Source organism: Cheilinus undulatus, linkage group 15 (assembly GCF_018320785.1).
Source record: "Cheilinus undulatus linkage group 15, ASM1832078v1, whole genome shotgun sequence".
NCBI classification, from domain to species: Eukaryota; Metazoa; Chordata; class Actinopteri; order Labriformes; family Labridae; genus Cheilinus; species Cheilinus undulatus.
The window spans coordinates 30,263,328-30,277,528 of NC_054879.1; the positions used below are offsets into that span (position 1 = coordinate 30,263,328).

The 14,201-nt window shown below is 39.3% G+C and overlaps 1 protein-coding gene across 1 annotated transcript in view; it reads left to right on the forward strand.

The window, feature by feature from the left end:
• The window catches only part of LOC121522800 (protein FAM124A), a 49,163-nt gene extending 35,560 nt beyond the window's left edge, over positions 1 to 13,603 (forward strand). Inside the window, exon 5 of the mRNA XM_041807451.1 lies at positions 12,675 to 13,603. Coding sequence (XP_041663385.1) covers positions 12,675 to 13,499 — 825 coding nt within the window. The 3' untranslated portion in view covers positions 13,500 to 13,603. The remainder of the gene's footprint in view (positions 1 to 12,674) is intronic.
• Positions 13,604 to 14,201: the final 598 nt, after the last annotated feature.

The following is a 14,201-nucleotide window of genomic DNA, read 5'->3' on the forward strand; positions in this document are numbered from 1 at the left end:
AGCTCGTGTCAAGTGGACACATGATGAATAGTTCTTGGAATTCTTTAAGAAATTTGTTTGGTGCTGTCGTACTGGTTCATGCAGATGTTCAGAGCATCTAACAAAGAGCTTTATCATGTCTAAGTTAATCCTGTCCTGTACTTGTGAATGCAGTATTCTCCAACAAATCTCTTCTTCACTTTAACTTTCAAACACAGACTGCACCTGTATTTCCCTTCACAGCACTTACAGGCATAAACTAAAACTTAGAAAATCAATCAGCTTGTGGTTCATATATACTTTTCTAAAACTTTTTAAGGGCCTCATTTAAAAACAGTCATTTTTAGAAGCAGTTAAAATTCTCACACAGTATGTTAAAGCAAACCATGCTCATAAAGGATGGATGCTTGGTGTTCTTAATTGAATACAAGCATAAAATGATATAAAGTCTTGTTTTGTACTTAATGGATCAAGTTGTTAGCGTTAGACTCTCCCAGTTATCTGAGTATGTTTGAATCTTTGTACAGTAATTAACCTTAAATCCATTTTTCAGGACATTCTGTTGGTATTTTCAAAACAAGAGGCTTGGATTGAAATATTTTACCTGAGTTTATCAAAGCAAATCTTTTAGTATCTGGGTTAAATGGTCTTATATATTGCTTTTCTAGCTTCACAACCACTCAAATCGCTTTACACTACATTCCATTCGCAGCTTTTACACACGTTCATTTCCTCATTCATACTGAACATGCACTCAAACACAGGGATTAAAAGACTACATGTCGTATTTCCTAAGCCACTGCTGAGCCCCCTTTGATAGTGTCGTTGTAAGAATATGAAATGTTTTGGAGTTATCCATGCCTTTCTTGTGAATGTGCTACCTTAAGAGCCAAGGATGTGCTTTATTGTACTTTTGTTACAAACCCTGTAAAATTAAATCCAAAATTTGAGTCTTAACACACTAGATATGTTGGAACAAAGTTGCTGTGAACTCGGGAAACACACATGTGACTAATTTTTTTCTGATATTTACATTCAACATTAATGTTACTATAGAAAAAAAAAATTGGCTGAAATTTTCATACGTGCTAATACCATTAATAAACCTTTAAGCCAACATCTTCCAATACAGGTAACATGCTAATTACATCCTGCATCCTTATAAAGAACACTTTGTTCGGGATTTTCTTCAAACGTTGCACAAAAGTCCACTCTGATTCTGGGAAGAAATTTTAGATTTGGGAGTCACAGGTCACAGGGCAAGGTCATTTGGCCTCATGTTCACCCCCTATGTGTAGGCATTACATCTCAAGGACATTTTGATGGATTTTCTTATAACCTAACACCAACATCCACTCTGATTTAAGAATAAACTGATTGGATTTTAAAAGGTCAAAAGCCAGGGTCATGTGGCCTCATGTTCATCCTTTGCCTGCCAGCATGATTTCTCAAGAATGCTTTGGGAGACTTGAATTTTACACACATACACTTATTTGATTTCAGATATCAAAGGCCAAACACTGGGATTTATGTTAATCCCTTTCTTTTTTGAACGTATCTGAAGAACTCTTAAAGAGATTTTTCCTCTAAATTTTACAGAAACATCCACTGATTCAAGGATAACTGATTCAATTTTAGTGGTCAGAGGTCAAGGTCATTGGGCCCCATGTTTTTTTTTCATGAACATGATATATCAAGGACACTTAAAGAGATATTTTTTTTATGTTTTCAAAAATCCACTCTGACACAAGGATTGACTGATTAGATTTTGGAGGAAAAGGCTATGGCACCAAGTGTTCATCCCTTACTTGTAACAAAATATCTCAGAAATCTTTGAGGGGGGATTTTTCTTGGATTTTGTTGAAATGTCCACTCTGACTCAAAGATAAACTAACAATATAAGGTTATAAGGTTAAGGATAAGGTTATAGAACCTAGTGTTCATCAATTAGCTGTGACATCATATCTTAAAAATTGTCTTTGGTTTATTCTTTAACTATGTACAAATCTTCCCACTGAGTCAAAGATGAACTAATTAGATTTTGAAGGTCAAAGGTCATAGGGCCCTAATGGACCATACTTCACTGTGAGATACCTGTGAATCACACTACCACAAAATCCACCCCAGCCCTTGTTTTTGACCCTTAGCTGAACTTTCTCTTTTTCTACCTCGCAGTCATACTATATAACCACCAGGCTGTAGCTCTGGTTTAATCTATAAACAGCTCCATCCTCAGAGAGAACTGTAGACCTCAGCGTACTGAAAGAAGAAATTGCTCAACATGAGATGAAAGTGTTTAAGAAAAACAAAGAGAAAGTCAGTGTCTTGTTTGAAAGAACAACAGAAGCAGAGTGAGAGAGAGGAAGGAAAAAAACTTCAGAGAGGCACGTAAAACTCTCTGCGGCCAAAAATAACAAACTCAAGAGCAGAGTAGCATTTTGTTGACTGATTTTATTGCCTTTTTAATCTATCAGCCACCATAAATGTGTCTGTCAGCTTCCATTTATCCTTCATCATGACTGTAAAAAGGTTGAGCCTTCTCGCACTGAAGTAAATGTAATCAAGTCTGAATACACATAAATCCTCCTGTGAAGACACACACACTCAAAGTAGTCCCTCTGTGGAGGGTATCACTTTCAGAGTGGATATGTGTCCAGGCGGTGGCAGATTAAAGCAGATTAAGCAGCAGTCCATTACTGGGATTGGGAGAGCGCTGAGGGAAACAATGAGCTAATCTATCATGACAATGGAACAGATGCATGATGCTAAACTGCCACCTGGCTTGAACTCCAGTGATCCACAGCCAGTGATGCACTGGATTACAACCATGTGATACATGATAGCTTACAGGCAGAGTATTTCTCATAGACTGTATCAAAGATGGACAACATGACAGCTCCTTCAAAGTAAAGGCAAAACATTTAAGTCCCCCCTAGTGACTGACAGTAGTAGAGGTCTGCCTTCTCCATGTTAACAGATGGGTCAGATAATAAAATCAAAATACATGCTAAAAAAATCACCATGGTTTCTCTTTTAAGATAGTTCTTATCTGACTTTATATGCCCAAATAGTCTTTTTCTTGTGAAAGTTATGTTTAAATTTGTTATTAGATGTATAGTGGACGACAAAAGACTTCAGATAGCTTAGGACACCTTAAACATACTTCACAATCACGGTAGCCATTCACTACTTAGATACAGCACTGAGTAATGAAAAAAATGGAAAAAAATAAAGTAAAAGGTTTTGGCCCGATGCTAGTGATATGAAGACTGGATCGAGAGAATAACAGAGCTATAGTCAGGTATCAAAGTGGCATCAATCTGCATCCTTAATTCTTTGTCAGAATGAGAGTAAGCGTATTTCCAAAAATCTGAAGCTAATCCTTTAAGTTCTTAAAGTATGCTTTGTTTCTGGAAGTTTTAAGCCCCATTATGAAATAAATGCATTATCCAATGATTTCCTTTGTGTTGATAAACAAAGAAAAGCATTGTGCCTATCACCTAAAAAACAGTGAGAGAGAAGGATGCTGAAAAATTCTGAATGTTGTGCCGTCATATTATGAAAGTTAACACCAAACTAGAGACGGTAAATTCATCAGAGACCTCTGATATCATTGCAAACTGTAACACTGTGTCATCAACTTGTCATTCCCAGCTTTAGCATGCTGAAACAAATGATTTTAAAGCTATCAGAGCTTACGTTTCATAGCAAAGTATGTCTGGGAAGTGATCTATTTTACTTCAGTCCTCTGCATATTAACCTTTTAAGAGCAAAGGACCGTGTATGAAATTAAATGATGAACCATGATGTGTTTGAACACGACCTCTTAATTTAGCTGAATCAGGCTTTTAAAAGCAGTACAAGCAGCAGATAACTTTTTTTTTGTTCAAGGAACGAGAGCATTTTCTTTTTTTGTTTGTTTTTGCTTCAAGACCTACACTAACACATTTTCAAAAATATTTGAGGTCTATTTTCAATCAACTTATCATGCCAGATTTGAAATAATTAAAGCTTTGAAAACAGCTTTGACCAAACCTTTTCACAGAAGAATAATTCAGCTTATTAACCTAAATAACACATGTCTTGTGTCAATATGGATTAGTGTTAATTTGTGCTGTTTTTTAGCTTTCAGGGGTCACATCTCTGGCTGACCCGGCTTATCCCAAGATAACTAAGGCTTTCAAGAAAAAGGGTCCGATCATCGCCATGTCAACAACCTCATTACCCAGCACCCCCTGCTGCGGCTCCTCTGTCATTGTAGCATGTTGTGCTGACAGAAAAACTGGGCTCTTCCTGTCATGTTGTGTTAGCAGATGAAGACCCATGCTTTCCAACAAACATGCTCAGAAATAGCTCAGTAAATAATAAATGTGTGGGGTTTATCTGCAGGATATTTATGACAACAATAAACACAGAGACATTTTTGTCCTGCTTTGGCCTCGTTCTAGTGTCACAACTGTTTTATTAACAGCTGCACCAGTGGACAACAAAGCCCACTGCTTTTCTTTTCTGTGAGGGTGAAATGAATGCAAAGTAAAAGTAAAGAAATGTATTTGCCACCTTTGTGAAGTACTTTGGAGTTTGGAATTTATAAAGTGCTCTGTGGGAAAAGGACCATTAAACTTTAACTTTTGCTTTCAGCCTGCATTAATGTTGCAGGTGGCAAAAACAATAAATCACCTGGATGTCAGTGACATGATTTCAAAAGTGAATGTAGAAAACATGTCAGCCTAAAGATTGTTTTTAAACCCTTTAGGCATTGACATTCTCCAAGGATTCACCAACCCTAAAAGATGTAGGGCTCATGGCAGTGTAGGCCACTATGGCATGGCACAGCTTCCACGCAGAAGTTTAAACAAGGCTTTAGAGTGTGAACATAAAGCCGAGTTCTCTGCACAGCAAAACAGTGAGCTAAAACCCCTACAAAGATCTATAAAATAATAAGACTAGTAAGCTGTGGTAATTATTCACCATTAATCATTATTCACCATTATCAGTTTGTTGTTTTAGAATTTTCTTTGTCATTTGGTTCAACTTTTCTTTAAGAAACTATTAATGTGTCCATTTCCATAAAATTGTCTCCTGGGCTTCGTTGATTTGCTAAGAATGTGTGGTTGCAATATACTGGACTGTAATGCAGTTTGCAATTGCAATGTAATACATAAATGGTATCACCGGTGTTAGTGCTTGGTTATCAAAGAAATACAGGATAATGATTGTTTTGTACTGTGAATTTCTAAACTGAAAACGTATAGATACTAAGTAACAAAAAACTGAAGATTTTACAGCATTTCTTTCCAAATAACTTTGTTTACCCGGAAAATAAACATTTTTCAGAATTAATGGTATTTCTACAAAGTGCAATAGTGGCACTATTGTAACATTAAGGCATATATGCAAGCATTTTTGTCAACCTTTCAAGTGCTACTTAATAATTGCCGCAATTATGTAATTGCCCACTGACACTGCTATTGCGATAACAATTGCAATTTTGAGTTGATTTAGCAAACAGTGATTATGGAGAAATATTATAGTTGATTTGAAGTGTTATTTCTGAACCTGTGATGAGTTTACAACCAATCTTCCCCTTTTCCACTCTTTTTGTAGTCTCTTAAACCACCTGAATTAAATATTTTGTCTTTCAACTTTTCCATGGTACCTCCTCTGATCGGTGCCCTGTTGGTGGCCATGATTAGCTGGACCGTTATGGATTGTGATTTTGTACACCTGATTACGGCCCAGCACCGGGATCTGAGGTGTTTTTTTTGTTTTGTTTTGTTTTTTCTACTTACGTTTTATGCCCAAATAGTGGTGGCCATGACACCTGTGGAGACCATTATTACCTGCCCATGGATCTTATGTGTTTTCCTCGGGGCATACTGTTTCCCTTTAATGACCACCCTCAGCTACAGTTCCCTCAGTTGTTCTGACCACAGTGGATGTGTTTGATCCTCATACCAGCTCTGCTTCATCCTGTCAGATACACTGGCTTTAAACACTGCTCTCTGATGCTGCAGACTCCATGTTTGTACACGTGAATAGCCACACTATTCATAGCCTGCGGCGTCAATTAGTACTTTTCTCTCCAAACTCATAACTTATCAGCCCCCACACTTCCTAGAAGCGGCAGTCCGCTAGCTTTGCCTATTACATTATTGAACATTTCCTCATCATTCTCCGCTATATGGCCATAACTCCCCAGTTCATTGGTTTAGTTAGCTGGATGTGGGTATTATCTTCGAAATGAGCCGTTCTGATCGCTCTGATATGTCTTGGATTCTTTATTAGATGAGATCGTGTGGGCTCCCTATTAACCCTTTGTGGTAGCCACATGATAACTCTTCATCAGTGTGTGCTCCCACCAGCGGTCGAGGTCGTAGAAAGCTATGCCGAATCAGACCAGGAGCTTTCAGTGTTGCTCTCTGTGCTTGTTTGGATTCAGACACGTTGTGTGACTCAGACAGAAGCTCGGCTGCGGCCCAGCCCCAGCTAATGACAGGTCTGCTAGTCGTTAGCTGGGACACAACAACTCATTAGCTGTATATAAAAACAACTAACCCTTTCCCTGTAACTGTCACATTGTCATGCCAAAGCGGGAGGCAGAAGAGTGGCATCTTTGTTTTCTTTTGTAGAAACCTTTCTGTGTTTCTCTCAGTGCTAGCTGTGATGATGAAATGTGTTGTTCTGTCTAAGGCCGAGCTAATGTTCAGCTAGTCCACAAGCGTTTACACAACAAGTTCCCTTTTCCCCCTCAACTATCACATAGTCATGCCAAAGCAGCTCAGCAGAGGAGTAAAAACATCTTTCCCAACATGAAACGCTCATATGGTTGTTTTATTCTTTGTCATACAGAAATGTAGCCCAGTTCTGGTTAAACAGAGGCTAAAGCTATATCGGAGTATTTAGAGCAGTGGAGGCAACCATTACAGGGCTTTCAGCACAAGTAAACCCCGCCCATTGAGCAACTCTATTTGGATGAGCCATACATAATGTTCACTAGAGCCTAGTAAACACAGTGGAGGCAGCCATCACTGTCAGCATTCAGTCCAAGCAAACGCAACTCTGTAGTATATGGCTCATACAAAAGCATCACTCACTCAGTTACTGAGGCAGTCAGTATGGGGACAGAGCCATCTGTAGGGCTGCCCTCAGCGGTCAGCCAAAAAAGTAAAGTTATGGTCTGGACACTGAAACAGAAAATAAAATTAAAAAGAATAGTTGTAAATGATGGTGATTGGTAATTGTTTCTCAATAGAAGCCTTTTCTTGTTTGTTCTTGTTTTTTTGCAGTGTTTTGTGAGTCATATTCACTTAATAAAAACATATCCATTTTCATAAAGTAAAGAACCATAGATGTTAACAAAATATCACAAAATGGAAATTTTCTTACAGGCATATCCAAAGAAGAAACTGGATTACACAAGTTCATGAAGTTATCTTTTAAATATCCATTGTCATAATCCCTCCCTTCTGCTCAAACACCGCCTCAATAGAATCAAATAACCTGTTGCTGTCACACAAACAGACAAGTTATAAAAAGAGTGAACAGTCTGCTAATCACTGTGTGTGAAAAGCCAAGAATAATGGGAGAGCGGCTCTGATTGTTTGACTCTTAACGAGCAGTGTCCACTCAGCAGAACCAGGCGTCCCCCCTAACGAGCCATTTGCCTAACGAGCTGCAATCTGTTACTATTAATAGTAATAGCCATCGGTGTATGGCAAAAGTCTATGGCTTGTCAACGAGTAACAAGTTTTTCCAAGAACGAAAATTCTTGTGAACTATGGAGGGGTCCCTTTGAATCTTTTCACAGGCATAAAGAACCCAAAAAATAAACTCTGACTTATATAATGAAGAGTTTTGAGCCTTTGATATCTGGACTACTTTCAAGCTAACCCTAAACTCATATTTTGCCATTATCTTTTGAATCACTGTTTTCATACAGCTTTATGTGGTAGTTTCGGAAAATGTCCAGCTGTGCACATAGCGCTTTTACCTTCGACGGACATGTTGAGCTCCCTGCTGTCAGTCTCAATCCGGACCACGTAATATCAGATTAAAAATAAAGAACAAAGCACTGGCAAGAGACAGGTATTAATATGAAAAGGGGACAAACGTGGTGCTGGAGAGGAGGATGTTTTTGCTCTTCTGTCTGCTTCAAAACTCTTCTACCACTAGCATCAGCCAGCGTTTGATTGGTCAGATGTGTGCTCATCAGGACTGAAATTTTGAAGAAATCAACCAAGGTTTAAAAAAATATTAGCCACAATTTGCACATGTATACATGTATTGACCCCCTACATGCTTGATAATTTGCACAAAAACTAATGGTGTGCAAGGGCTTTTGGCTGTTGTAAACCAGAAAATGTGAACATGCTAGCACAATGAGCTGAGATGGTGATGGTGGTAAACATTGTGCTTGCATGAGATTGGTGTTTAAGCAGTATAGCATATTGACATCAAGCCTCTTAGAGCTGAATGCATTATTGCAGAATAACTAGCAGATACTAAATATTCAAATTACTGCCAAAGGAACAAAACAAGAGACTTTCAGTAGATGTACTTAAGCACTCTTTAGCACCAGTTTTTAAGATTCTGCATCCTTTTGTCTTCCTGTGTGCGAGTTTGAGTACTTTTTACAGATGTCTTTTCACATTTGCAGCCTGAAGTTGATTAAGTTGCTGTCTACTTGTTTTCAAAACCCAGAGTGGGCGGGGCTATTTCTCTTCCCCCCGTGATGGCAGCACTGAAGGATGGAAAGGAAAGAATTTAAGCAAAGAACGTGTATAATTAGCATGCTTGAATTTCTGAGTGACATATTAACAAGCTTCGTATCAGGACCAAATCTTTGTTTGAGGGCTGTAAACACTGTGCTAAAAACAACAAACCCAGACCACATGCTAATTAAGATGCCAACATGGTAAAGACTATCAAATTTGGATCTTAATTTTAGTACTTTCACTCTGAGTACTGGTAGCACTCTGGCATTAGCATGATATAGCTCAAAACATATTCAAAATATATGTAGTGTATAACAGCAGATATAAAATAAGAATATATTTTGATGTTATAAACACAGACATCAGTTGTTTCCTGCTCAGGTTTTACTCTGACTACGTGGTAAATCACGGTTCAGCTTTTCTCAGGAAACTTTAAGATTTGCTTCCATGATATTTATTGTTTTGAGCCTGAACATATGGAAATGTGGAAACTCCCCTCCATCCCCTGTACTCTTGGAAATGATTGTCCTGAGGCTGCTGTGTGGAAAGTTAACTCCTGCTCGTATTGTTTGGTAGGAAAAATGACGACGGAGAGGACAGGAGAACAGAAATATGGAGAAACTATCAGCCTGGAGAGGAGGAGGGACTTTTTAAATCTTCACAGAGACGGAAACATAGATGAACCAGCAGAGAGATGAGAAGAATTCTGCTGCAGCTGCCTTACATAATGTAAAACAGAACATTTCCATGTTTATGCCAGAACGGGGGGAGTGTGTCGTTTTTCTTTTTTACCTTGTAGATGATAATCAGGCCTCAGATTTGTGGTCAAGCAGAGTTTTCTTAACAGCAGTGTCTGTGTTCTGAGATACGTCAGCCTATAAATGGATGTGTGACCCACATGGGGTTTCTCTGATGATTTCTCCAGCTGCTGGTTTGATTTATAAAGTGTCCAGGCTGAGAACAGGGGGCGTTTATAAACCCTGGGGTTACCTTGTACCCTTTTCTCCTTCCTCTCTCATTTTGTGGTTTAAACATTGCGTGAGGAGCGCATGGTTGCTTGAGAGCTCCCCAGGGAGAGGTGAATGGTCTCCAGTGCAACTCCTTTCTTTGTAACCCTGTTTTACAAAACTTTCAGTGCATTCATATAATGTTTTTCACACATACAGTCCTGAAATTTCTTGAAATTTTTAGGTCCATCTACTTCTGAAATCCCTCCATTTTTTGTTTTTTCCTTGCACATGCATCTCACAGTAGAAGACTTTCCCTGTCAGATGGGAAAGAGTTATCTCAGGTGGTAAGCCATGATGCTGAAATAGCCGATGAAGTGCAGATGGCTCTCAAATGACAGATTTTGTCTTCATATCAGTGCTTTATGTATTTGGACATATATGTGTCATCAGTAAATGAATGCCCAAGAAAATACTTGCAAGCAAAGAGTATGAAGAAGATCCATTACATGCATAACAAATTCACTGGTGTGAACCTGATTACTCCCACCTGTTCACCTTTTGTGATCACTTATTCAGCTTTACCGAATATTTCAGCACTTTTTGGGGAGTTTTGTACGTTTTTTTCGGGAGTTTTGTAACCATACATCAGATAGACTGTTTCACATATCCATGCCATGGGATATTTTTCACATCCATCTGAGCAACAGTCTGCAGATGGTGTTAACAGAGGGCAGAACCTTTAAAAACAAACTAGTGGAGTGATTGGGAAAACATTCTATCTGTCAAATTCATTACAGGCCAATCAGATCACATGGCAAAAAATCACATGCTGTTGCATGTCACATGACGTGCCCCACTGCTGAGGGGTAACACCGTGTCCTAACTGCATGCAAGCCTCAGATATTCATAAAGCATTGTACAACCTTGCATGCTGTCTACTCTGCATCCATTATGTTTTTAATTCTCTTCTGTCAGCCTTCCCTGTAGAATGATTAAATCCAGCACTTTATTTTGAATGTAATAAACAGAAGTTTTATGGGATGTGTTGACGAGGCTGACAGCGGAGAGCTGAATAGTATTGCCTCCCTTCTGAGTAAAGTCAGAGCATAACATGTCAAACATTGACATGGATATAATTAATGCACATCTTCACCATATAAAAAAGATGACATGCTCTGTTGAGTGAAAAGTGAAAGAAGATCAAGGAAATATTCTTTTTCAACACTCCTGACTCCTTGTCATCTCTTTCTTTCCTTGTTCCTTGTCCATGTGAACAAGCGACAGAGAGAAGAACAGAAACATGGTGACGGGGAAAAGATTGCACTTTTCTGTTCTGTGTTGCTAGGCTTATCAGGATACTACTATAGAAATCAATTAAATCAAGTGGATTTTGTTGCTGACTCATGAAGTTAGTAGATACTGCAAGGTGCACCATGCAAGCTGGACATGCAGCCGTTGTAATGTCAAACCACATTTCTTCAATATCAGTGTACCCGGTAGAAAAACCAAATTTTGGTGAAGCTGGTTGGAGAAGAGCAACATCTTTTCACCCCCAAGTCCAACTTTCAGTGAAATTCTTTGCTCTTCTTTTCATAAACTTTGCCCAAACTGCTGCTACACTAATCTCTTCACTGGTCACCATTGTTTACAGGCTAGCAGTCCCTTCAACTACAGCCTCCTTCTCCACAAATAACTAATTGATTTGGTCATTCTCTGACAGGAAGTAGTGTATTAACTTGAACCTTTGCATTACAGACATGGAATCTGGCCAGTCCATTAGTAATGCAATGTTATAAAAAAATCAAAAAAGAGGAGAAACTAAGTTTGTAAACATTAAAAATTCAGCTCCAGAGTTGGGCAAACTTTTGTGTAATATCGCTGAAATTCTCTATGTCAGACTACAGTAGAATATGTCAACCGTATATTTGATCAAACATGGCAGGGACCTAGACTGACTACAGTCATGGAAAATGCAGGAGAATAAAATATCCTCATGGGCCATGCTCAAATCCTCTACTGTAGACACTGATGGTAGTAACAAGACTATCAATCCTGGAAGCCAGAAGCTTGGATTTAATTCCAGTCCAAACTCTAGATTCACAGATGGGTTCCTCTGGAAGTGTTTGATATTGCAACTCTTCTGTGTGTGTGAGGACTTTGATGAGGCCTTCACAACCATAAAGTACACTCTTTACAAGTCTGTATTTCTGCAGATGTTGTTGCGAGACTTACCCAGAGTTCATTGCAAGCTTGGTGACGTAAAAGATGTCCACCATCCAGTCCTGGTTTAAATGTGTTAAAAGGTTTTTTTTTTAAGACTTAGACTTCAGTGTTGAGAAGCAAGATTATTGTTATGCAGGAAATGTGAAAGCCTCTTATAAGAGCATTCTCAGCGTGTTTCAAGAACTTAAAGAATCAAGTGTAATACATTGCATTCTGGCTTAATAGCATTCCTGAAATGCCAGTATACCCCCAGTAGAAGCTCATGGAGGTTTATCAAGGCAGGATTTACATGTGTGATCAAAAACATAACAAACAACCAAATTCCATTCAGATTAGCATGTTTCAAGGCTCACTGAATGCTGACTCACGCTCATAGCTTCCCGAGTTACTTGAGTAATCAAGGTAATTCTAATGTTTGCTATTTACCGCTCCTGTGATTACAAGCCAATATTTCTACTGTAGAGACAAGTGTACCACTTTTACATAAAATGTATTATTAGGTTTGGCAGAAAAGAGTCTGCCAAAATGTGTCTGTGTCTTTAGCAAAGTAACCAAGATACACTATATGAACAAAAAAACTCAGTTAGGCCTTGTTTTATCTAAAATGGTCCATGTAGACTGGTTAACCCTGAAGAACTTTTTGAAAAATGTTGTTTTCCAATTTTTGTATCCTTAAAAATAAAAAAGAATGCTTTTATAAGAATGAAAAGAAGTTTTTTTACTTTCTTCTACCACTCTTTTTGCTGTCTATCTCTGCTTTCAATAATGTTGAGATGAATAAACTTTTTTGTCTTTTCTTTTTCAGATCCAGGGTTCACACTTCAAACACCATCAGGATCCCTCCCACGTTTCCCCCACCATCACTGAATCAGCCTCGGCTCCTTCCACCGTCACCCGCAGCTCCGCCTCCTTGAAGAACCGCCGACACCACCACCACCGATCCGCATCCCGTCAGAGAGTCCACCACTCCCCCCACAGCTCACACTCTCTGGCCTTTGATGAGCTTGATGAAGAGGCACAATGGACTGACGGCCGCTATCCAGACAGCTGGAGGACCGAGTGGAGGGGCCACAGATCTGGATCCCTCTTTTCTCTGCCTAACCTGGGTTCGGGCAGCTCCCGCTCTACCTGCTCTTCCCCTGGCCCCTCTTCCAGCATCCATCACAGGAGTCACTCCTTCAATAGACGCTCCTCTCTCATTCCGCCTTTCCGGCTCAACGTGGACGCTCTGGTTGGAGCCGAGGAGACGGACGTGGACACGGGGGACAAAGTAAACCCAGGCAGCAGCTTGGACCTCTCTGTGGTGTCTGCGTACATCAAACCCAGCCTGCCCCACACTCCTCGACCGTTATCGGCACAGTCAGAGGAAGTCAGAGCCTCCTTTTCTCCCAGCATCCCTGAGAACATTTACAAATCTGCCAAACTGAGACGGACTCCGAACAGCTTCAGCAACAGCAGCACCCCCTCCACCCTCATAGGGTCTCGCATGAACAGCCCAGGTGTGAGTGTGAGTGCTTCTGCGTCTCTGAGTGATGTTTCCATACACCACTCTGACAGCTGCAGCATCATTAGCGCTCCCATAGAAGAAGAAAAGAAAGTGATAGACAATGATCAGGAGTTCTACATTTGATTCATTGTTCTAAGCTGAGAGGACTCACTCTAGCCAGTGTTGACACAGCTCTACTCTGCCCCCTGGTGGCTAAACTGGAGTGAAGCAGAGCCTTCATATGTGTTTCTAAGGCTGCTCTTTTGCATTTAGATGTAAGCTTTAAAGCTGTAAATGTATGCTTGTGTCTGTATAAAATTAAACATTTAAAGGGCAAATCATATCTATACATTTGTTCATGCTGCACACAACACTCTGAGGCAACCTTACAACTTTGATTTGCTGTGATAAAAGCTGCAACAATCTTTATCATTGGGCAGATTGACTGTAAGATTATTCAGCATTTTGTAAAAATGATGGATATATGAGTCTTTTTAATACATTTCTTCTCAAAATATACAGTCGGGCATTCTCTGGGGAAAAAGCTGGGATTATTTTTCTTGCTTTGTGCATTTTTTTATTGCATTTAATGAACAAAACCTCTGTTAAATGGGACAGTTTGTTCAGTAATGTGAGTAATTGTTGGTGCAGCCCAACATTTTAAAAACTACATTGCATATTTTCTCAGATATGAGTATATTACACATTTTATTGTGTTTCAACATATCCTAACTGGTAACAGTGAGTCACCAGACTGTGATTGAAAGAAAGGCAGATTTTTTCCCAACAAATTTTGGTATCTAGAGTATCTACAAACCCACAAAATGTCAAATAATTAGGGATGCA